Source organism: Macaca thibetana, chromosome 12 (genome assembly GCF_024542745.1).
Source record: "Macaca thibetana thibetana isolate TM-01 chromosome 12, ASM2454274v1, whole genome shotgun sequence".
NCBI classification, from domain to species: domain Eukaryota; kingdom Metazoa; phylum Chordata; class Mammalia; order Primates; family Cercopithecidae; genus Macaca; species Macaca thibetana.
In genome coordinates, this window is record NC_065589.1 from 98,546,103 (window position 1) to 98,572,350 (window position 26,248).

Consider the following 26,248-nt stretch of genomic DNA (forward strand, 5'->3'; position numbering starts at 1 on the left):
TGTCCTGTGTCATGTGGGTTTAGTGAGGCAGGGAAAGAAACACTGACCCATCCATTTGTATCTCCATGACTTAACAAGTAAGTCAGACTTTACAGGTCTCTGATTTTGTTTCAAATCAAAATTTTCTACATTTTGGTATTTCACTAAGCAAGTGTATCTTTCATTCTCACACCCCTAATTTACCTGTGATGTTCAAGAATACTGAACTCTATGAATGGATCCTTTCAGTGCATGAGTTGGGTGAATCTCGAGTAGTAACTTTTATTTTAAAAGACTGCAAAAAATTATTTTAAAATTAGGATATGATATGCCTCTGCTAGCCACAGCTTGATATCAGTCATTGAGAATTCAAACAATATGGTGTAATTTAGACTGTAAAATGTTTTTTTCAGAAAGACAAATTTCCATGAACATTTCTCTCAATAATTAATCATCTGAGTTCCTTTAAATCCTTTCTTCACTTGTAATTCTCTGCATCCTTGAACCCTTCTGAATAATTTTTTCCAGGCAGTTTTAGAGAAGAATTGACAAGTTTACTTATTTTTAATGAAGCTAAAAAGTTACAGTGGAAAGATAGTGAGCGGCGTTTTGTTTTACTCTGCTACTGTAATAGAATGGAGTTTCAGGACAACTGTGATATTCCATGTTTTTTCCCAAACACTGAATGGCATCTTCTCTCACATTCTTACATCACCAACACAAATTTACATGTTTATCTCTCTTTTCCTAGATGAGACTATTTTTTTTGTGGGGGGGGGGTGGGGACGGCGGTGTTTCCAACAGTCCTCTACACTACCATCACAAATATTAGCATAGTGTCCACTATAAAATTATCTTCCAAAATAAAACAAAACAAAAAAACACATAACTACTTCTACTCAGCTCATCCATGAAAAAAAGCTTGATGTTTTATGAAATGTAAAAAACGAAGATGATCTTTATATCACCCTTATGTTGATACATACCATAATAAACTGCTCATGTTGTGTTTCTGTTTAAAATGTGCTTATTAATGACTTGAAAGCATGAATTCACTTTCCTGGGTATAAAATAAGAGAAATAATAAAAACCTATTGTCATTCTATTCATTCGAATAATGTCAAATTAAGGCATAAAAATAAAACTGTACAATATATGATTCTAGAAAAAGTGTAGAATCAAGCCCCAATAAACCCAATTTTTACACCCAGCCCTGACAATGACAAGATTGTAACCTTGGGCAAGCCAGTTTTCCTCTTTGGAACTCAGTTCCCACAACTGCAAAAAAAACGAGTAGATTAAACTAGTTTCTTGATAAGACTACTTCTAGTTTTAATATTTTATGTTGCATGGGTATTATCACCATGTAAAAAATAGAAACAAGATAAAATAACTTCATATTAAAACATAGTAATAAAGCGATATCATGAATTAGATACTTTCTATAATGTCCCAACTCATGGGATCAAAAATGGCTTTGAGTTCCTTTTAAAGATAAATGTTAAATTTTGGCCTCCAGCATAAATAAAAACTGATTTTTATTAGCCTTATAAGCACTTAAAGTGTCACAAAAGAAAGTTTACCCACAAAGTAACAATTTACTAGTTGTTGTATACACCTAGAGTTTAAAGTGAAGTTAATAAAAATTGCTTCTATTCAGAAGGTTTAGAAGTCAATCTTGAATGTCTTTTCACCAGGCTTTAAAACCCCCTTTTTTCTCATAATACCTGCTGTACCTTGTAGTTCATATGTATTCAGTCAATAAATAAATCAATAAGTATTCATTGAGTGTATTCTATACAGTCACTGTTGTGTGCATATGAGGTAGAAGATGGGTCAGAAAGACTAAAACATGGTTATCATTTAATTTGGAAGATGAGACTAATACACCTGATAAAATAATTATGATGAATAAGTGAAAATATGTGATAAACCTGCAACAAATGGTAGGAGCCATAATTATTTAGTTTTTTGTTGTTTTGTTTTGATTTGTTTTGTTTTGTTTGAGACAGAGTCTCAAATTTTGTCACCCAGGCCTGAGTGCAGTGGTGCAATCTTGGCTCACTACAACCTCTCCCAGGTTAAAGCGGTTCTCCTGCCTCAGCCTCCCTAGTAGCTGGGATTTCAGGCACACACCACCATGCCCGGCTAATTTTTGTATTTATAGTAGAGACGGGGTTTCACCGTGTTGGCCAGGCTGGTCTCGAACTCATGACCTCATGTGATCCTCCCACCTTAGCCTCCCAAAATGCTGAGATTACAGGCATGTGCCACTGCGCCTGGCCCATAATTATTTGAATTACAGAAATGAGAGAGAGTCTATGGAATGGGCATTCACATCAGGTTTTGTGAAGGAGGTAGAATTCGAACTGAATACATTTTCAATAGTTATGGAGGAGTGAGGAAGGGCTTTCTAGTTGAAGAGGAGTCTGTGAGCCAAGAAGGGAAAGTGTGACATCTATTCAGAGGATAGTGAGTAAAGGGTTTTGGCTGAATCAGAGAGTCCTAGGAGGCAATTTCTGGGAAATAAAGCTGGACATTTAAGTTAAAGCCAGATGGTGGAGAATATAAAGCACCAGACAGAAAAGTCTGGGTCATGTTATGCTACCATGATTTCTGTGGGTGAAAACTAGACTCTGAGAGAACAACTGGAAGTCATTGTAGTTATCCAGGTGTGAAGTGATAAAAATCGTGTCCTGAGGTGGAGACAGTGATGAAATTAGCAACCTGACTTCTTAATAAGCAATTGATTATCTGAATGATGGAGGCAAAATGGCTTCAGAATTCCAGATCTGCATGTTTCGAATATAGCAGTACTTGCTATTTCTAGATTTACAGAAGAAGGATCTAATTTTGAGAAGATCTTGAACCAGCCTTTAGACATAAGTATTTTCATATAAAAGATATATAGATATGGGAATATGGGAATGTCCTTTGGAAATGAGGAATTGAAATCCAAGAAGTCAGGGCTGGAGATAGAGATTTGAGAGTTATGCAGATAATACTCAGATCATGTTCAAGATCATATAGAACTATGAGATTTACGACTGAGTGTATTTGTTGAAAGCTGAGGCCAGGGCTCCTGGTGGCTGGGGAGGAAAATCAACGAAGATTTTCTTTTGGAAAAAAAAAAAAGATTATGACACAAGAGAAAAAAATTAAACATTCAGAAGCAAAGAAAGAGAATTTCGTGAAGGTGAGAACTCAGTTAAAAGCTTCAAATAACTACCCTTGAAAGAAAGCTGAATAAATACACTGGACTTAGTTAATTAGAAATGTACTAGTGATCTTCAGCTTACAACTCTGCCCTTTTAGAGAATAAGTACATATCAGTCTTCCTAGCTACAAGCTTACCACTTCTTCTCCCTGGCATCTCTTTGGATGCTAAATACATATGGTTTTAGAAATAATACATCTTTTCTTGTTGAAATTACATCTAAAAGACCATCTTCCTCTGCTCCCAAGTCCTACTCATCAAGATCCTGCTATTGGCTGAACGTCTTCTCTAGCCATCCCACACTAGAATGTCTTCCTCCAATGAACCTGTGGGGTTTGGGCTGCTTTATCGCCATGAATCCTGGAATGGTCTCCGTCACAAAGTGTCTTTGAAGAAATGAGAGAGTGAATGGGAGACAAACAGCACTTGGACTTCCCTTTTGTATTTTTAGGTTGACATATTTTTGACCCCTGGCCTAAAGTAACCAACCAGACATTTTCATCTCTCCTTTATTCCACTCATCCAAACTTGAAAGCCTTAGTTACATTTGACTGTTCTCTGGCCCTCATGTCCTCCTCTATTTAGTCAGCCCACATCTTTTCTTTAACAGTTTCCTCAATGTCCAAATTCCCTTCTTAGAATCCTGAATTGCCCCTGAGCACCTACAGGACATTCTTCAGTCCGATAATAAGTGCCATCCATTGTATACCAATGGCGCTCCATTCTTGTCAGACCAAATCCCTGGGTGATAACAAAAAAGAACCACATTTATACCAACCTCTGAATCTCTGCCCATGCTATCCCTTCAGATCCTAATCCCCCAGCTCCTGTCTTCCAGTCATTTAAATTCTCCCCATCCTTCTGTTCTTCAAGTTCAGGTCACGTTGGACTTGATGTGGTCAGCCTTGAACACCCCAAATGACAGCAATCTGTTCCTTTTCTGAAATCCCACAACCCTAAGGTGTACACCGCTAACTTCAGCATGTTTAATTGTTCCTCTTTATATTGTTTGCCCTTATTTCATGGAGTCAATTTCATGAAGACAAGAGGTTTCTTCAGCTTGAAAATGAGGGTGGATCATCCTGGTATCTACCTCATTGGCTGACCTTGTTCTGCAGCCAGTAATTAAATAAATAATTACTGAGGTAATCAAATAAATAATGAAGCCAGGTGTGGTGGTCTGGCCCATAATCTCAGCTACTCAGGAGGTTGAGGTGGGAGGATGGCTTCAGTCTAGGAGTTGGAGGCTGCAGTGAGCCATAATCCACTGCACTCCAGCCTGGGTGACAGAGCAAGACCCTATCTCAAAAATAGTAATAAGAAGAATGTATATGTTGATATTAGTAAGTGACTAAAAAAATGTTTGCCCTAAGGAAAGGGCTATTCCATTTTGCCTCAACAAGCCCAGTTATAACAGGGAGCATACATGGTAGATACTACGACTGGTGAAATGAATGAATGAGTCAATGAATGAATATTTGGTGGAGAAGAAATGGATTCTGATAAAGGAAGCCACAGTAGGGAAAACATTCTCTGTGGAGGCGACTAAGTCAGTATCTTTAGAGAGTGAAACCAGGATCTAAGTCCCCGAAGGATTTTGCCTTGTTAAAGGCAAAGAAGAATAGCCTAGAGTATCACTATATATATATTTTTTACAACAAAGTTAGATTAACTGAATGGCAAAATTGATCTGTAACACATAAAACAGCGCAAACCTGGATTTATATTAATAACTTTCCGCATTGCATAAGTTCGCCGGTTTTAATGTTTTTTTTAAAAAAGAAAGAAAATTGTAATGCTTTCACATGTAAGATAAAGAATACCTTTTAACAAAGAACCCTACAACTTTCAGATATTAATAGGATTTAAATTCAAAATGAAATTATTAGGTAAAATTTTTAAGAGTGTGTGAAAAAACTATTTTCTAAGAAGAGTAGAGAAATGGAAAAACCTGGACGCATTATAAACCTGAGTTTGCCTAAGTGCTCGTAGTAACAAGGAGCTGTCTTAAGTGCGTGGTGATCATTAACATTATTGCAGTTCCACATGCGTATCAGGATCCAAACAGGGCCCTGATGTTTTCCTCTTTTAATGTGTGAAAGTTACATTTACTCAGACAACCTAGTACCTCTAGTTATAAAGGGCTATTAATAACCACCTGCATCTGTGCTTCCTTTGCTAAGAGGAGGGAAAAAGTACCTTACATCCAGAAACTGGGCAAGGCCAATTTAGGTGTCAGTTCTTAATCTTACACAACACAATAAAATTCTTGTTTAAGAACTACCTGTATGCATTCTGATATAGTCATTAAACTCATCTCCGGTATCCTAAGAATAATACAAAAATTATTTTACATATGAGAGGCAATTGTTTTGGAAGACTCCAGATTCTAGACACCAATAACCTACACTTGAATTTTATCTCTACCAACTACTAGTTACATTAACTTGAGTATATAATTGATAAGCCTTCATTTCTACATCGGTAAAGTGGAAATCATGATTCCTTATGTACAAGGCCTCGCTGTGGGGATTAAATAGTATGTCACATTTATTTGTTTTAACTGTATTTTTATTTTCTTTCTGTTTCTTTTTTTATTTCAATAGGTTTTGGGGAACAGGTGATGTTTGGTTACATGAATAAGCTCTTTAAGTAGTGATTTCTGAGATTTCGGTGCACCCATCACCCAAGCAGTGTACACCGTGCTGACATGTAGTTTTTTTTAATCCCTCATCACCCTCCCACCATTTCCCCAAAGTCCATTGTATCATTCTCACGGCATGCCATTTTTAAAGCACCCAGTACAACAACTAACATAGACTAGATGCTCACCCTGTTTTGTCAGGTTTTTTTTGTTTTGTTTTGAGATGGAGTCTCGCTCTTGTTGCCCAGGCTGGAGTGCAATGGCGCGATCTCGGCTCACTGCAACCTCTGTCTCCTGGGTTCAAGCAATTTTCCTGCCTCAGCCTCCTGAGTACCTGGGATTACAGGCACACGCCACCACTCCCAGCTAATTTTTATACTTTCAGTAGAGACGGAGTTTCGTCATTTTGGCCAGGCTGATCTTGAACTCCTGACCTCAGGTGATCCGCCCGCCTCAGCCTCCCAAAGTGCTGGGATTATAGGCGTGAGCCACAACTCCTGGCCAACTTCAAACTATTTTTATTCATTAAGATATGAATACATTGTAAACTGTATTCTCCATTCACACTGGTTCCTCCTTAACTTCTTCTCTAGGAAACAAAAATACAATATTTAACAAATTTGTAATGAAAGGGCTAACCAATTTTGAGAGCCTTTGACATTTAAGTTCTTTTGACATTCTGGAAAACTACACAGACAAGTTGTAGGACACATTATTTTCAGTAGTCTGGCATTTGAGGTTAAAATATGAAGGTTAAGAACCAGTTTCGCTTTATATCTGATTTCATTTTTATTTAGCATCCCTTCTTTAACTGTGTAAGAAGAGGATTTAGTAGTATTTATAATGATTCTGTATAATAATGATGAAAGTTGTCAGACTTTTCCTTTCTTTGACAACTGACTTACATCAGGGATCGTATTCTTTTTAAAAATTTATTTTTGACACATAACAATTCTACATATTAATATTTGTGGGGTGCAACATGATGTTTTGATACACATATACATTGTTTAATGATCAAATCAAGGTGATTAGCATATCCATCTCCTTAAACATTTATCATTTCTTTGTGATAAGGACATTCGAGAACCCCTCTTCTAGCTATTTTGAAATATGCACTACATTTTTGTGAGCTCCAGTCATATAATAGACCAACATAACTATTTCTCCTATCTAACTGTAGTTTTGTACCCATTGACAAAGCTCTCACTGTTCACCCTTCCCCCTACCCTCCTCATCCTCTGGAATCAGCCTAAATGTCCATCAACAGATGAATGGATAACGAGTGGTATATATACCCAATGGAATACTATTCAGCCATAAACAGAATGAAATCATGTCATTTGCAGCAACATGGATAAACCTGGAGGACATTATGCTAAGTGAAATAAGCCAGGCACAGAAACACAAATACCACTTGACCTCACTCATGTGGGGAATCTAAAAAGCTGTTCTCATGGAAGTGGAGAAAAAATCGTATTTTTTTTTCTTCTTACCCTGTATAACAACCAATAAACAAAAAACAAAACATTTGCCCATTGTTAACAACCACTAAAATACATACATTCAGAGTGTTTGTGGTTTGTAGAATTTGAACTGAGGCTTGAGAAACTTTAAGGAAATAGAAGGGTGAGTTCCTGCCACTAAAGAACATAAAATTTTATGGTGTCGATAAACAAACATCATAATGACAAGAAGAGAAAATTTACAAATAAGTAATTATAGCCTCATTAGTTATTCAACTCAGTGGTCACTTATTGAGACCCTACTAAGTGCAAGGAATTTTATTAGTCATCATGAAAGATACAATGAGAAAAGAATAGTCACTCTCAATAAGGACCTGCATTCAACTGGGTGAATAAAACAGTGGTAGATGAATAGGAAATGTGTGTAAAATATTTAGTACAACGTTAGCACATAATAAATGCTCTATCATTTCTAGCCATTATTATTGATTATAATATCATCTGGATTAAGATGTTTTATGTGAAATACAGCAAAGCTATATCAGTTCAAATGCAAAGTGTTCAGTATTGTAGAGGGTTTCTAACAGTGTAGGGTCAAATATTGGAGACAGGACAAGAGAGGTGCCTTAAAGAAATTGCAAATTTCAGGGAAGAGTTTCTTCAGGACAAAGACTTGCTGGGCATGCCTCCTTGCACAAGAGAGAAAGGCTGAAATGTAAAAGGAGATTGGGTGAAAGATGGAGTGGGTTATCAAACGAGTTAAAATAACTTTAGATGATAGCCACAATAATGTTTATTTTTTAGCAGTAAGATCAGAAGAAGAAGACAGAATGATGATAGGAGAGAATGTAGTCAACTTAAAGTGATCCAAGGAATACACACTGTATGGGTTGCACTCTTTGAAGTCAGTAGGAAAAAGAGCCCATCAGTTAGCAGTAAGGGAATAGGAATAGGGTTGGAATCTTGAGAAGTGGACATGTAGAGTAATTGTTGTGAACAATGCATGGAGATTCAATTATTAGGAAGGAATATCCCATTTTGAAAACATAGTCTGCAACAAGACTATACTATTATTTAAGATTTTTTTAAAGATATGTTTGATGCTTCAGAAATTGTACTGGATCTTAGTTCAGCAGGGTAAGAATGACACAAGTGAAAGGGACAGAGATGGAAGTGAGGGTTTCAAGTTCCAAGGTGAACTGAGGTAAATAAAATCAGAAGGGGTAAAATGGACTAGGGAACTTTTCAGGGCCTGATTGTCACATTGAAGTACATGTTTCATGGGAATGAGGAACTGAATGATAGGGAAGGGGACAAAGTAGAAATCAGAGAGTGAAATTTCACGGTTCTGGTTCTGGTTCTGGTTCTTGTCCCAGGAGCAAGTGTGGCCATCCATGTAGCTGGACTAGAGAAAGCCTAAGCACTATGAAGCCAGGTCGTGCATGGGCTACCTATTAAGTGATGAAGTTTCTCAGAATGCAATGGCATCCTGGGGGAAATGTAATCATGGGACAGGCGTCATTTTGTTTGCACTATACAGGCAATGTCCTAAAACATGATAGTGAAAATGTGTGACTTCCGACTTCAAAACATTACAGCTACAGAGTGGAAGCTATTTGAGGGTTAGAGGTTAGGTTTGCTCTTATCCATAATCCCTCTCAGAGGATTTATACAGCGTTTATACAGTGTTAATGGTTCATAACCAGGGTATTTGTTGAATTAATGAATAAATAAACAAACAAATAAATGATGAGTGAGCTGACGAAACAGGAACATTGATTGGAAGCAGTAGCGTGAATTAAGGAGTTTGTTGACCCTTCTTCTTTGTTCTGTGAGTCACAACAAATGAAAGCAGGAATGGCCCTTTGGGAAAGGTCTGTAAGGGATGGGTTATTATCAGGGGATGACAGTTTCATTTAGTCTGAAGAAGTGGAACACATGTAGGAGGATATCATTAAGCATGGGGGGAGAATAACAAGTAATATGTGAAATGGGAAAGCAAAATAAACCGGGAATAAAGTTCTTTTTTGGTTTCTAGTCCAAAGTTAAGCTTGAGGCATTTCTTGTTTATCATAACTACAAAATATCTAATATCTGCTAACTAATAACTAATACTTGCCTATTTTAACAGATGTTAAAATAATACCTAATAAAAATTCACCTTTGCAAGGTGCTATGGAAAGTTATTCTTTATTGAGTGCCTTTAGAAACTTGATTACAAATTAGAAACAGTCAAATTAGGAAATACAATCCTTAAATATTAAATGGAAATTTTAAATAAGCATCTTGAACAGAGAATTTGAAGAAGTTTTTTTTTTTTTTTTTTTTTTTTTGAGATGGAGTCTTGCTCTGTCGCCCAGGCTGGAGTGCAGTGGCACGATCTTGGCTCACTGCAAGCTCGGCCTCCCGGGTTCACCCCATTCTCCTGCCTCAGCCTCCTGAGTAGCTGGGACTACAGGTGCCCGCCACCACGCCTGGCTAATTTTTTTGTATTTTTAGTGGAGACGGGGTTTCACCGTGTTAGCCAGGATGGTCTCGATCTCCTGATCTCCTGATCCACCCGCCTCAGCCTCCCAAAGTGCTGGGATTACAGGCGTGAGCCACCGCGCCCGGCCCCTGAAGAACTTTTATGTGTTCTTTTTGCTCCACTAGACCGAGCTCTGGATTACCCAGTAAAAAAAAAAAAAAAAAAAAAAAAAAGATGTAAGAATAAAACAAGTGTTTAGGATTCAGAGGAGTGGAGACATTAAAAAAAAAGAAAGAGAAAAAAAGTAAAAATTTTATACACATGCATACAAACACACACACAGACACACACTGAAGTGGGCATTTTAACTGACTTTCCGCCATATTAATTGTATGGTGTAATAATGTGGCTATTTAGAATTGCTTATAATGTCATTGTGATCGTTTCAGTATGTAGGGCCTGTTCAAATGGTATCAAGTCAGGCATGATGAAAAACTAAAAAGATGAGGTTCTCTCTTTTCTTCTCTCTCTCTCTCTCATGTTGAGTCATTATGGTGCAGTAGAAAGAGCAGTGGGTGAAGAGTCAGGATACATAAATCCTACATACAGCTCTTCCAGAAAGTACTTGTGCAACTTTGTATGAATCACTAACCTCACTGTACCTTAGTTGTAACATCTGTTAAATGAGGAAATTAGGCTAGAAATTTTGGACTCCACCCCACCCTGCCCTTTCTTCTAATGAAATTTTACGGGAAGCATGAAGAAAAAAAAAAAAATACTGGACCACACTAGCTGTCATGGGATGGGAGGCTCTCGGGGGCGCTGCCTCACGATAACATACACAGGGCCAGCTTCCTGGGTCTGGGACCTGCACAGTCGCACAGGGCCCAGCACTGGTAAGAGCTGCTTGGTTGGCTCTGCAGTTGCTGTCTTGAAGTTCTTAACAATTTTTGAATGAAGGGCCCTACATTTTCATTTTACACTGGGCCCCACCAACCATGTAGCCAGTCCTGTTCATATCTCACAAAATACGTGAGAAGAGTAGGAGAGTATAAGCCTGGATGGGAAGTGGTGGGATCAGAGAGGCACTGCTTCAAGTATTGAATAGAAATGCCAGTTAAGTCTAAGTTTACAGGATCCTTCTTTGGGTATCTCCAGAGCAACTGAACCCCAAGTAAAGATCCAGATCTAGACTGAAAACCTTGCCTGACCAAGAAATACAGTGGTGCCAGGTGTAACTCCCCTAAACTGGTAATATTAGTATAAGGTTGGCAGCGTAGCCAGCAGTTAAGCCTCTTTAACCATCAATTCTGCGCATCGCATCGTTAGCATAGGGGAAAGTGGGGGAAAGAATAAGAACATTTTTTTTACCTTCATTATCCTCTTGGTTTAATAACTCACAATTTCTCCTATTCCTCTTACATGGAGCTTAAATTAAAACTTTTAAATTAGTTAACTTTCTTATATGAGTAACAGAAGCGATACAAGTTTGATTATAACGTATTTCTCTGCAAGAGTTGAGTGGATATATAGTGTTAATCAATTGTACAAAATCAGTTTATCAGATAATTCAATTAGTACCTAAATACTTAACAAAGAGGGAATCATACTATTATAAAGCATGTCATACTCTTCTTGGTTTTATCTGTCACATTTTTATAGGTTGGAAGAGTTTTGTCCACCAGTCAGACATCTGTCATGGAAGTCATTATTTTTTAATTTCTTAGTTAACTTCATACATTGAGTTTTTAAAAATAAGGTGGAAAAAGATAGGTTCAGAGGAGAGAAAAATAGAAGTAGTGCTTGGCAGGTGAGACGGGGGATGATTTTCTGACTATAATCAGTGAACGCGGAGAAGAGCCTGTTCACTTCCTGGCTAATGAGTGCTGTGGTTTTATTAGCTTTGTTTGCGATTAGGAGCAGCTATCTTCACTTCACAGCAAGTGTTCCCACAAGAAATAACTGATATTTCAAGCTTCTTGAGTGCCTACTTCATTCATTCAACAAATATTTAATAAGCACTGTTTTGCTTGTGATGTGTCTGGGGTTTCCAGGCACCTCCAAAATATTTTCTCTTAATCTGTATGTTTGATTTCCCCATCAGAAAGCTGTGTTGTTTTTAGTTTTTAATTGAAAAGAAGACAGATAAAATTCTCTAGGCCTAGCCAGTAAAGAAAAAGCAAATTGATTAAGGTAATTAATTAATTGAAATTATGGAATTCTGGAACTTTGAGGATAACCCGGCAAGCACACCCTGGCTCATTTTACAGTTGAGGAAATTGAAATTCAAAAACATGAACTAACTGAGCCAAAATGAGGAGTCCAAGGACCCTGAGCCTTCCCTAATCATTCAGTTATTGCATAATAACTGTGACCCAGGCACTATGCTAGGTGCTGGTGACACAAAGCTGAATAACATACGGTTCATTCCTTTATCAGCTCACAGACACGTAAGAGAAAGATTACAATGGGATGTGATCAATTCAATGATTGAGACACACAGATGACATTCAGTAAGTGAAGAAGGAAGTCTATGTGAACTCAGGCATAGATAGTCAGGAAAGCTACCTAATAATAATAATATGGGACTGATTGTGCTTCTCTCCAAAATCATGTTATGAATGTCTCATTTAGCCATGCGAGGCAGAGGACTGAATTTGTAGAGTTCTTAAATTGGACAAGGGTCAGAATTTCCTGAAAGACTTGTTAAAACACAGATTGCTGGTTCCATAGGTTTGGATGGGCCCCAATAATTTGCATTTCAAGCAAGCTCCCAGATAATACGGATGCCACTGACTTTTGAAAATCACTGACTGTCCCGAGCTTTCTTAGGTTTCACGTGTCTTTACATAAAACATAAGAAAAGAGCATTGAATTGCTGGGCAAAATCACCTTACTTCATCAACTCCTGTAAAATGTAATAAATTAGTCTGTCTTTTTGGTAATATACCAATTCCAAATGTTTCGGTTAGACAGTAATGTGAAAGACAAGTGCATATTGTCTATCTTGGGAATTTTTTTAAAAGTAATGGACTCTATCATTCTGTGCCAATACACAGCAATCAAAATTGTCTGAGTGTTAGCAGTTTCTACATCTTGATATTCAAAATTCCCTAATGTAAGATCTCCTGCTGTTTAGGGAGATATTTGATACTACAGACTACTACAGATTCCCATTCCTTGTCCACTCTTCACCTCGCTCTCGTGAAGCTCTCTTACATGAGAAACTCTCATTGGCATCAGAACATGTGTTCCCTGGAGAAAGCCATGTTCAGAGCAGGGGTGGAGGGAGCAGCCAAGATGCTGTACTAATTCCCAGGAAAAGCAGAAAACTTTTCTGTTGCTCTTGACGACCTGGCTTTATCCATGCCTCTGTACCAGTTGGAGGCTCTGTGAGGCCGCCCATGTAGCTGTATAATGAGAAAAAGATCATCCTCTTCCCTCACAGTTGTTTTTAGGTATCTAGTGCCAACATGTCTTTTGGAAGCCTTCTGCAAAAATGCATACATGCAGTTTTAATGATGAAGAGCTTACATTTATTAATTAGTGAACTTTAAACAAAGCAGCCATGAGAATCTATAGACCTCAACAAATGTCGAATACGTGCTTCCTTAAACTAACAAACTCAATACAAATGACTACGTTCAAAATAATTTTCTGTGTTTTCTTCTCATCTGAGATGTCAACAAAAAGACTGTTTTTCAAAAAGATGATAAATACAGTTACCTAGATTTGTAATTGCTTCTTCAGGTCCCTTTGCCTTTCATAGTGAAGTGAGCAAAAGCCAGATTATATGATAAATACATAATTTACGTTACATACAGTACATTACACTGGGGAAGCATGTGTGTGTGTATATATATGAGATGCCCTATTATACATATATATATTTACATGTCTGTATATTGCAGAGTCACAACCATTATGTGTATATATCTCCAAATGGGTGAATCACAGAAGTAGGAAAAAAAATTAACTACTCAAGTCCTAATTTCCAAGAACACTGGCACTAGTAGGCACTCAACAAACAGTTATTAAAAAAAGGTGATGGATGGATGATTCTACTTAGTTTTTTACATATACTTGCTGCAGGTCCTCTGTACCTTCCAAGATATTTTCTTTTGAAAAAGAATTATTTATTCATTTTGATGTTTACTTAAATGGCTTAACATAATATTCAATTTTTTTCAATTTTTTATGAAAATCAAAAGCATGCAGGACACTAAACCAGTGATAATAGAGCACCTGTCTTCCAATGTGAACACAGGCTTGTTACAAATAAAGAAAATAAATACCAAAGGGAAACAGAAAATGATAAAGAATAAGTACCCAGTCTATATTTCACTACCTGTAAACACTAAGCAAAGCCCACTTTTAAGTATCTTTGAGAAAGTATTCTAAAGCAACTTGATTATGGGAGCTGACTAATTTGGGGACCAATATTTCTCTTTTATTTAGAGTTCTGTTAACATTGCTTGATTTTTAAGCAATAATTTTTAAAGCCAGTCTATATTGATATTTATTGTTATCTGTCTAAAAAATCAATATCTAACACAGACATAAAGATATTTATAAATGTGTCATTAATAAGCAATGTTAGTAAGAGTGACCAACATATTGCCAAGAGAACTGAGGCTTTCCTGACAAGAAGGGACCTGAAAATTCACCCTAACAATCAAACAATATTAAAATACACATGGTCATGAGGAAACATTTTTAATTAACATTCTTTTTTTTCTGTTTTTGAGATGGGAGTCTCACTCTGTCACTCAAGCTGGAGTGCAGTGGTATGATCACAGCTCTCTGCAGCCTCAACCTCCCAAGCTCAAGCACTTCTGCTACCTCTGCCTCCCCAGTAGCAGGGACCACAGGCACGCACCACCATGCCTGGCTAGTTCTTTTACTTTCTATACAGACAAGATTTGTTGTCCAAGCTAGATATTCTTTTTTTTTTTTTTTTTGATAAAGAAAAGGTTATCTAACCTTAGGGAAGGTTGAGAGATATTTGCAAGACATTAGGGTAAATTTTAGGACTATGCAAAATCTCTGGAGAAGGTATGGGAAGAAATTACTTGAGGCTTCTTGTGAATTTTTGTTATTGTTTGATCATAAATACCATGCAAATATCCTTTGTCAGTGTGTTTTGGCAGTTCTTCCAAGGAGACCAGGGAGTGAAGAGGATTACAGAAAGAAGGAAAATGAGGTTGATTTTACACTAGAAAAATTCAGTGAAGAATTCTACAACCTTTCTGCTACTTTTCTACCTCATTCCTGTATCCAGTACACATTACTGCATAATCTTTGTAAAAACAAACATACAAACTTTCAGATACAATCAAAACTTCATTCTTCCCAACAATTCTGAGAGTAACCAAAATTGAATCCCATCATTTGTCCTAGTATTATAACTGTTAGGGTGACTGTAGTTTTAAGAGACTGAAACACAACATACCTTCAAGAAGAAAAGGAAGTTTCTTGGCTCACAGAATTTAAGGAAGGTGGTCAACAGAACCGCTGCAAGGTGCACCTCGGCCTCAGGAACGAGAAGAGCTAGAAATTAACTGTCAAAACATGCAATCTTGTCTGCTTTTTCTCTGTATGTCTGCTTTATTCTCTCTCTTCATAAATCTTCTTTTTCTAGATGGAAAATAACAATTCCTCATTCTACATTTTATAGCTACAGTCACTTGGCAGAAAAAAAATTAAAAACTGCCTTGATGCTTTTTCTGGAACAAAGTCCTAAAATCATAAGGAAGGGATTTATTGAATTTAATTGGATCTATTGGCTACCCTGGACCAATCAACAAGTTGGCCTGGAGAAGAGAGGACTAAGATTGGCTCACCTGAGCAACAGAGATCAATTATGGCTAGGGGAGCAGGATCACGTGGTAACACAGCAGCTCCTTGGGTACCATAAGGCTTGGCAATCGGGAAATAGAGAACCATTCCTAGGACAAGGTGAATGTTGAAGTACTGGGCAGAAAAACTGTATATTACTAGCACCTATTGCACCTCAGGGAAAACTACATTAGATCCATGCTGATGATACCTAGTTTCTGAGAGGTTCAACTCTAGCCCACTTAAGTGACCCTAGGTATATGAGATATATAAACAACAGCATATCTATACAGCATGAAGAAATATCCAGATGGAGCAAATGGATTTAAATGATTGAGTGCCATCTTCTTCATGAAACCCTTTTTGAATACTTACCTGAGCCCTATCAAACTCTTGCAAGTATTTATGACCACTATTACACAGTTTATCAAATAATTATTCTACAGTTGCCTGAATATTAGGTCTAAGTCCCTAGCTCAGCTGCAGGTATCTCATTTTATGCTTCCTTTTACTAAAAGACCTCTACACCAAGATCAGTGTTAAGGACATAATTTATTCCACGTTCATCCCATAAATGATCCTTGAGAGCCTACTAATTTCTAGGCAATATACTCAATGCCCAGAATACAAAGATGATCAAAGATGGATCCTTAAAGAGAGCGCATGATTTGATGTCTTTTGTCCCCATCACACTTGACATAGAAATCTAGCATGGCCAAATTTGATCTAGCAATTGAATTGCCTCTCCAAGCAACGGTAGTGTATCTAGATGCAGTTTTGTTTGCCTATCCAGAAAAATCAGAATTTTCCTCCCTTTTAAGCCAAAAGGCTATTAATGCAAATCCAATTGAATTTGCATATGATTACATTTCTGATGGAAACATTCATATGCAAATGAAAATTCATGCAAAGATAGCCAGATCATTCAAATAGTTGCTGAAATATCAAGATAAAATTAGGATATTAAATGTACATCCATCTATGTTTACTAGGTTACACTAAGGTCATCAAGTAGGACAATATTCTCAGAAAACTTAAACCATGTCTTAACCCTTAACATAAACCATTGGCAACCCTCAAGTAGATACGAATTCAGAAAGGAACGATTACATTACTTTCTGCTGTCATAGCACTGAAAAAGAAGTCAGTCACTGATAAAAGCAGTGAAGTTACTCAAAAGACATTCATCATGGCTTCACCATTTTGCCCCTTTTATCTTTTCTTCCTATCAAAAGTAAAAGGTAATTTTTTTTATAGATCTGATGTTATTTTGATGATCCAAAACAATGAGCAAATAGTTTATGCAAGTTGACAGTTTCTACATACTCCATAGGTCCTCAGTGATGCAAGTTAAATGACATCATCACAGTCACCACCAATCAGTATCCACTGGAAAGCATCCATGACATTGTGTGTACAGCAAGAGGAAAGTGATCTTATCTAAAGCCCATATTCTTTATTAAGTCCAGCTAATAACAGATTTAAGCAAAATTTCAAGGTATAAAATCTTAATCCATTACTGTACATTCCAAATCTATTTTTGAGGGAAATACAGTCTTGGAATAGACCGTTGTTCTTGTTAAACTTATTAGAAGTTACAGAGGAAAAAAAGAAAGGTTTGAGATCACAGCATTCAGGATTACTGGTGCTTAGTTTAGTGGTCCACAAAGTGTAATTCTCCCACTTCCTTTTATTTGGTCCCATGTATTTGTTTATAGTTTCAAGTCCTTTTAGAATTCTAGTGTTCTTTGCTTTGATGAATGTCACCTGCCATCCATCAAATTTGGAAAGTCTAAACCTGAGGGAGGGATCTTAGCATCTCCCAACTTGACAAACCAGATTCTTTCCCAAATGAATCTGAGGAATTTTATCTTAGGTATTTCTCAAATCCAGCCACTTCCTTCATCTCCATCATCAATTCCTTAACAGTATCTTTTGCCTGGCCTAGGACAGGAACCTCCTAACTGGATTCCCAGGACCTACTTTTCTCTTCCTCCAATCCCTATCATACTATAGCCAAAGATGTCATCTAAAAATGCGAATAATCAGAATTTCATCCAAACATCCTCTTTGCTTAATACTCTTCAATAGCTTCCCGCTTCTTTTAGAGTAAAAACCCAAATCCTTAACAAGCTCTTACCTGCTGCATGGTCTGGCTCCCGCATTACTCTCCACCCTTACATCGCGTGGTTCTCCTTTCACCCTCTGCACTCCAGCACTGTCCTTTTTTTTTTTTACATCCTGAGATGTCCCATGCTTGTTTCAGTCACCACATTGCACATGCTGCTCTTCTCCAGCTTCTACAGTTAGGTAACTTCATGCTTCTTCAGTTAAGACCTTCCTGATCTTCTAGCTGCCATCAGGCTCCTCTGTTACTTTTTTTATACCACCACATAACTTTCTTTCATAATACTTATCTGAGTTTGTAATGATGTGTTTACTTTGGAGATAGTATCAGTTGTATTATTCTCTCTCGTGACTTCCCAAAGGATGAGCCTAGATCTGTTTTTTGCTCACCAGAGCATGACATGATGTCTATCACACACTAGGCATTCAATAAATACTTGTTGAATTAATGGATGGTTCCACTTTCTATTCTCCTTATCAAAAATCCAAGTTCATAATGATGAAAGCTAAAAAAAAAAAAAAAAAATTGCCTGGCTTGCTTGCGCATCACTCTGCCACAGTTGCCAAGGAAAATTATTATGTCAAATACTATAATATTGTTTATGGTAGAGAAGACAAGGTGAACAATCTAGTGGCACCAAGGTTAACTGCTTTCAAAAACTATGATAATAGGATTCCACGATTAATTGTACCAGCAAAGCACTTTTTTCACCTACTTAGAATAAAGAATAACATAACAGCTACTCTCCCAACTTTGTGTTATGCATAAAAATATTATTTAGGATATCTAAGTCACAACTTATTTCAGAAACACATCTAGAGGTTTCAAATATACAAAATCTTATGACACAAGTTGCTAAAATTGAGTTACAACTGTTATTCATTTCACAGGAATAGAGTCATAATTACAAAAGTTAAAGTCACATCAAAATCACACACCAGTTTCTTAACTCCCTCTGTTACTTTTTATTTTATTTCTATCAGTTGTGAGCTTAATTTTATTTTCAGCAGCTTTAAAATACTGAACTAAAGATTAAAATTATAGGGAAAGATAAAATGCCACATTCTGGTGATTTTTTTTAACAAAGTTGCATTATTATCTGTCTAGGAATATCTTTCCTTTTTCATCTGTCTCAGATTGTGTAGTCCTGGCTGTCTGTGACATTCAGAGGGTGAAGGGTTAAAAGCTTATATTTAGCAACAGGATGTATCTGTGGTTAGGGACGTTCAGTCTAGTGGACAATGAAAAATTAAATGTACCTTTCTTAAAAGAAAAGGAAATTTCAGGTAGACTATTAAAATAACCTTAATTTTATATTATCTTTAATGTTTATGGATCTTAGAATACAATTGTTGGCTTTTAAAAAAATTTTATGTAAAACATTTTAAATTTCTTTCATTCTTTGTAAGAATGTATAGAGACTAATATTCCAGGAAGAAAAAAAAAAAAATAAAATGTGCGTATTTAATTGAAGGAAAGTGCCCCCCCCCCCCACTTCTTGCATATATTACAAGAATAAACATTCAGTCAATAACTGGTCATCTTCAACACTTCTTACAAATAAACTAGGTTTCGTAGTCTATTGCAAGTCAGTATTTCTCACTGGCTAGGATGGAGATGGACTTGGGCTCCTAGGAAGAAGGCCCGGAAAAGACATTTCTTCTCCTTTTATGATTTCAGTGAAGAATGCAAATTGCACATCAGATTTTGAGGAATACTTTGCCAAAAGAAAACTGGAGGAACGCGATGGTCATGCAGTCAGCATCGAGGAGTACCTTCAGCGCAGTGACACAGCCATTATTTACCCAGAAGCCCCTGAGGAGCTGTCTCGCCTTGGCACGCCAGAGGCCAATGGGCAAGAAGAAAATGGTGAGGCTGTAAATCATTTTTAGCCACTACACTGACCTCTGCAGCTGTTACAATTACAAATGCACTACATGCCTGGGTGTTTACCTTAAAATTTGAAGAACAGCTGCAGAGGCATGGAATTTCATGAGCAAAGATTAGAACTGTAATTTTAGGGTATTGTGAAATTTTTTTGTCAGCAAATTTGTGTCATTTGTACATCCAATAAAGAACAAGAACAATTAGAGCCCATTTCTAAGAGATAAAAATATCTAAATGTATTCCTATCTTTCTGAAATATTTTACTTTTGAGGAAAAAAAAAGTTCAGACCGACCCTCCCTCACCTTTTGTTCTTCTCCACGACCGACACCTGAAACGCCCCTTCATGCTGTAAGTTCCTGAGTAATCTGTGGCTACAGGTTTCATAGGAACTGTCAGTCACCTAAAGAGAATTTCCTCATTTATCAGCTGTTTAAGTGCCCCCCCCCTCAAAAAAAAAGCTGAAGTAATTAATTAATTTTCGAGCGCAGTGTGAGCTGATTCCTACAAGCCTGCCCTGGGTGTGCGAGGGGACTGGTGTGCGAGGGGCCGGGCGCAATGATGGCACTCTGTGGAGCAGATTGCAGTGATTCCTGTCATACCATCCTGGGCAGTCAGCCCATTAGCTGCCATTGATTTACTGACCTTTTGGCCTGCCTCTCTCTCTCTCTGTCTCTCGGCTACAGACCTGCCACCTGGAACTCCAGATGCTTTTGCCCAACTGCTGACCTGCCCCTACTGCGACCGGGGCTACAAGCGCTTGACATCACTGAAGGAGCACATCAAGTACCGCCACGAGAAGAATGAAGAGAACTTTTCCTGCCCTCTCTGTAGCTACACGTTTGCCTACCGCACCCAGCTCGAGCGGCATATGGTGACGCACAAGCCAGGGACAGATCAGGTGGGGGGATGGTTTTAAGTGATTTCTTTCTATAATAACCCCTTAGAGAAACGATATTGCTTTGATTGGCAATCATTATTAATTTTTCATGGCATTTTGAAGATGCAGATCTTTTAATGGTAATAGCTTTAATTGAGGTCTAAATGATTTTTTGATGGTCTCTTCTAATATGATTTAATAGTCTTATGTTCACGATCGAATGAGTGTGTTAATTTCTAATTTAGAAATTTTATTTGCACTTTAACTTGACTTTAGTTTCATTTTTATGTTCCACAAAAAGTGAATGAAATTGTAGCATTTTAATTATACATTATTAAACATGTCAGCAATTTTAATTCCATTTTTCACCTCGTTTTACTTAGAAATTTTCTTTTCATATAGGATCTAAGTCATAGTAAAAGAAGTGTGTATTTCTTTCATTTTTCATATAACACCTTCAATTACTTAGAGTATTTTTACAAGCTGCTACTAGTTTATGAAATCTAATTAAGTGTTTTAAGGAAAATCAAAAAGACATATATTATCTGTGTGTATATATATGTAATAAATGGGATTAGTACTAAAACATTGGATGTACATTAAAAAGATCCCTTCTTAATATACATATGTGTAGCTAAATGTTAGAGTTACTCCCCCTCTTTTTGCTTACTTGTCTCAAAAATAAAAACTCTGTCTTCAACAGTTAAGTATAGCTTCTTAAATCTTTAAAACAATTGAATAGGATTGATTCACAGTGTTCCTTAAATGTTACAGCAAAACTCCTCTGTCCCCCTGGGAGGATTGACTCTGCAAATTGATATTATGATATGTTTGCATGGACAGAAGTGGTGTGCCTTAAGTCACAATAACTGGCCCTACAGATCCGGAATCACTTAATTTAAGTCTTGACACCATGTCTGTTTTTAAAATTATTGAACATGATATTGTATTCAAAATTCTTAGTTTTTCCTTATAACCTTCATTTTCTTTGAATAAGGAAAGTGAGAATAAGCAAACACAGTCAATAATGGTGATAATACTAGATTATGGAATTTTACTATTTTAGGAGAACAGCTCATATAAATTATTCCATTTATGTCTGATTGGGCTTGTCACCTGAATACTTTTCAAAGATGAGTTATAAAAAATATTCTTGCATGGTTGCACTTATGTAACAGTTTATCTCCCCTTGCTTATATGCACAAAAACTCTAGGAAAAAAAAAGTGCCTAGATATTTATCTAGCATAACCGCTTTAAATTTCACATGCAGAAGTGTGATTGTGTTGGCGCATTATGAATGGTAGCTTTGGTGTTGAAAAGTCCCCTCATTTGCTCATGGCATTTACAATTAGTAAATTAAAATGATTGTATCATATTAACAGTGGCACAACTAAAGTTTATAGTAGTCCTCTGAGGGCTGTGGGGGGAGACAAAGCAGCTGTTGCTGTTTGTTTATGCAACTCAGCAACATATGAGCGCTGGTCCCTCAATGGCGCTCGGCGGGCTGGGCTCTGCTTGATCTTTGAAGGTTGCTGCTGTTTGAACAAACCTCCCTGTGTCCCATGTAACACCATCTGTCTCACTAGGAATGTGGGAAGATTCAGCACACCCTAGCAGTTGTCATACCGTTTCTTGCTGTCTTTTTGCAAAAGGCTTTTGTGTCATTGCTGCTAGAAAAAGGCTGACCTCCTACCTTGAGCATCCAGAGTGGATGACTGCATTTTTTTTTCCAGAATTCTAAGTCACACTGCTTTTTTCCCCTTGTTCAAAAAGGTCAGCTGTGTTTGATTATATCTTTGCTGCTTTTAACTTGTCTTTTCAGCAAACTTTTTTTTCCTTTTTTGTCCCTACTCCCTTGCACACTACTAAAAAGGAAAATGAAAAGTCGTTGAAGTCTTTCCTACTGGCCTGTGATAAAACTGCTCAAGCAGCTATAACCCAAGATGTTGTCTCTTACATTGATAATGAATCAAATCTGATATGCGACACCTCAGGAAAAACTAGGCTTCTATTTGCTACTAGCACAATGAATAGGATATTTAAACATGCTCATCATGTAATGAAATATTTATAGTCAAAGTTTTTTTGTTTGTGTGTTTTTGGTTTGGGATTGGGTTTTTTTTTTTCTTTTTTACATTTTAGATTGCTTCAGTATAAGATATACTTTTATGCTGATACAAAAAAAATTGATAGCATTTGTTGTGTGGGGGGTGGTTTTTTTGAGACTATTCAGAATTTTCAGGAAAATATTTTTTTCTTGACAGAATTGTGACATTCTAGCAGAGAATGTTCATATTTTAGAATTTGTAGTAAACACAAAAAACAACAAATATCTTTACAGTTATACTTCCTTGTCCCCGAAGGTTCAAAGAATCATTTTGGAAAAGACACTACAGAAATAATTCTAAAACGAGTGTTGGATGCGCATGTGAAAGCACTTTTTTTTATTTGTTCCAATTTTATTACCAACATTATCGCTTTTATTGCAACTCTGAAAGACTGAGCAGATAAATAAGCATGCACTCAAACCTTTTGGCCTGTCTGAAAAGTAGAGGCCTTTTAAAAATATTCATAACAAATTTTCTTTGTTCCTCCTGCACAAAACTGATGTCAGTCTTTCTCCTTTTATAGCACCAAATGCTAACCCAAGGAGCAGGTAATCGCAAGTTCAAATGCACAGAGTGCGGCAAGGCCTTCAAATATAAACACCATCTGAAAGAACACCTGCGAATTCACAGTGGTGAGTAGCAGAGGTGCTGGAGCTCACATTTGCATTTTACTTAATTAGGGGAGTTTTAAAAGATTGTTTAAAATTTACACAGTCCTATTTGTAGCTTTTTGGACCTATCCATTTATTTCATCAACTCTGTGTGCCTGATTTGTCTTCATGAGACTTAGGGTACCACCAGTAGCACTGTCTTATAAAAAGAAGCAGAATGCTTACACATCTTAAAAATTACAAATGCTTTGATTTATTACAAAATCTAGAGGCTCCTTTTTGTCCTTTTAAAACTGCTTCTCCAGAATAAATATTCTTGACCTGAGGAAAGTCAACTGGCAAATTCTGAAGGATATTAATTTTTGAGACCTCACCATGAAAAACAAGGGTGAAGAATTTTGGATAAGAGCTATGTATGATAAATATTCCCTGATTCCTGAGGGGCGTGGATCACAGAACAGAATCCTACCACTGAGATTTCCTCTTTATAACCAGTTTGATAGCTCTGCCAAGCATTTTATTATCAAATTGGATGCTATTCAAAGGACTGGTTGGATTGGTAGAATCAATGGAATCTCTACAAAGTTGATTAAGGCCATGGCTACACTTCCCTTTAAATACCGTGACATCTTTATTGTGCTATTGACCACACATTAATCTGACACTCTGTTTAAATACGAGGCTGCCGATGGCAAGACAAGATTTGGGATCTCAGCCGAAAAAGTCATAGATAGCCCTTACCTTCCACTGTGAACATCTTGGATTATGTCCTCCCAGGGTAGATAAAGCCCAGAAACAGTTATGGTTACATAATTCTAATCTAAGTACCTAGAATGTAGAGGTACCCCATTGTGTTCCTTTCATTTGGTTTCACAGATTCTTGTCTTGGTAGACAACTGCAATTGTTACCTAATCAAGGAAATGTAACGTTAATTTTAATTATCATTTTAGGTGAAAAACCTTACGAGTGCCCAAACTGCAAGAAACGTTTCTCCCATTCTGGTTCCTACAGTTCGCACATCAGCAGCAAGAAATGTATTGGTTTAATCTCTGTAAATGGCCGAATGAGAAACAATATCAAGACGGGTTCTTCCCCTAATTCTGTTTCTTCTTCTCCTACTAATTCAGCCATTACCCAGTTAAGAAACAAGTTGGAGAATGGAAAACCACTTAGTATGTCTGAACAGACAGGCTTACTTAAAATTAAAACAGAACCACTAGACTTCAATGACTATAAAGTTCTTATGGCTACACACGGGTTTAGTGGCACTAGTCCCTTTATGAATGGTGGGCTTGGAGCCACCAGCCCTTTAGGAGTTCATCCATCTGCTCAGAGTCCAATGCAGCACTTAGGTGTAGGGATGGAAGCCCCTTTACTTGGATTTCCCACCATGAATAGTAATTTAAGTGAGGTACAAAAGGTTCTACAGATTGTGGACAATACTGTTTCCAGGCAAAAAATGGACTGCAAGGCTGAAGAAATTTCAAAGTTGAAAGGTTATCACATGAAGGATCCATGCTCTCAACCTGAGGAACAAGGAGTTACTTCTCCTAATATTCCGCCTGTCGGTCTTCCGGTGGTGAGTCATAATGGTGCCACTAAAAGTATTATTGACTATACGTTAGAAAAAGTCAATGAAGCCAAAGCTTGCCTCCAGAGCTTGACGACTGACTCAAGGAGACAGATCAGTAATATAAAGAAAGAGAAGCTACGTACTTTAATAGATTTGGTCACCGATGACAAAATGATTGAGAACCACAACATATCCACTCCATTTTCATGCCAGTTCTGTAAAGAAAGTTTTCCTGGCCCCATCCCTTTGCATCAGCATGAACGTTACCTTTGTAAGATGAATGAAGAGATCAAGGCGGTCCTGCAGCCTCATGAAAACATAGTCCCCAACAAAGCCGGAGTTTTTGTTGATAATAAAGCCCTCCTCTTGTCATCTGTACTTTCTGAGAAAGGAATGACAAGCCCCATCAACCCATACAAGGACCACATGTCTGTACTCAAAGCATACTATGCTATGAACATGGAGCCCAACTCCGATGAACTGCTGAAAATTTCCATTGCTGTGGGCCTTCCTCAGGAATTTGTGAAGGAATGGTTTGAGCAACGGAAAGTGTACCAGTACTCAAATTCCAGGTCCCCATCCCTGGAAAGAAGCTCCAAGCCGTTAGCTCCCAACAGTAACCCTCCCACAAAAGACTCTTTATTACCCAGGTCTCCCGTAAAACCTATGGACTCCATAACATCACCATCTATAGCAGAACTCCACAACAGTGTTACGAATTGTGATCCTCCTCTCAGGCTAACCAAACCTTCCCATTTTACCAATATTAAACCAGTTGAAAAATTGGACCACTCCAGGAGTAATACTCCTTCTCCCTTAAATCTTTCCTCCACATCTTCTAAAAACTCCCACAGTAGTTCATACACTCCAAACAGCTTCTCTTCTGAGGAGCTCCAGGCTGAGCCTTTAGACTTGTCATTACCAAAACAAATGAAAGAACCCAAAAGTATTATAGCCACAAAGAACAAAACAAAAGCTAGTAGCATCAGTTTAGACCATAATAGTGTTTCTTCCTCATCTGAAAACTCAGATGAGCCTCTGAACTTGACTTTTATCAAGAAGGAATTTTCAAATTCAAATAATCTGGACAACAAAAGCACTAACCCAGTGTTCGGCATGAACCCATTTAGTGCCAAACCTTTATACACAGCTCTTCCACCTCAAAGCGCATTTCCCCCTGCTACTTTCATGCCACCAGTCCAGACCAGTATTCCTGGGCTACGACCATACCCAGGACTGGATCAGATGAGCTTCCTACCACATATGGCCTACACCTACCCAACTGGAGCAGCTACTTTTGCTGATATGCAGCAAAGGAGAAAGTACCAGCGGAAACAAGGATTTCAGGTAAAGAGACAAATGCTTTTTCTGCTCTGAAGAAAAGAGATGGTAATTATACTGATTATGGGCATGTAGGAAAAAATCTTAGTGAAAAAAACTCAGCAGAAAC

At 37.4% G+C, this 26,248-nt stretch overlaps 1 protein-coding gene across 4 annotated transcripts in view; it reads left to right on the forward strand.

Annotated features, from left to right (window-relative positions):
* ZEB2 (zinc finger E-box binding homeobox 2) overlaps positions 1-26,248 on the forward strand; it is a 131,822-nt gene that overhangs the window by 95,367 nt on the left and 10,207 nt on the right. For all 4 annotated transcript variants that reach the window (XM_050751723.1, XM_050751720.1, XM_050751722.1 and 1 more), the window contains exons 5-8: positions 19,420-19,608; positions 20,311-20,525; positions 23,137-23,245; positions 24,176-26,145. In XM_050751723.1, the coding sequence (XP_050607680.1) occupies positions 19,420-19,608; positions 20,311-20,525; positions 23,137-23,245; positions 24,176-26,145 (2,483 nt within the window). The remainder of the gene's footprint in view (positions 1-19,419; positions 19,609-20,310; positions 20,526-23,136; positions 23,246-24,175; positions 26,146-26,248) is intronic.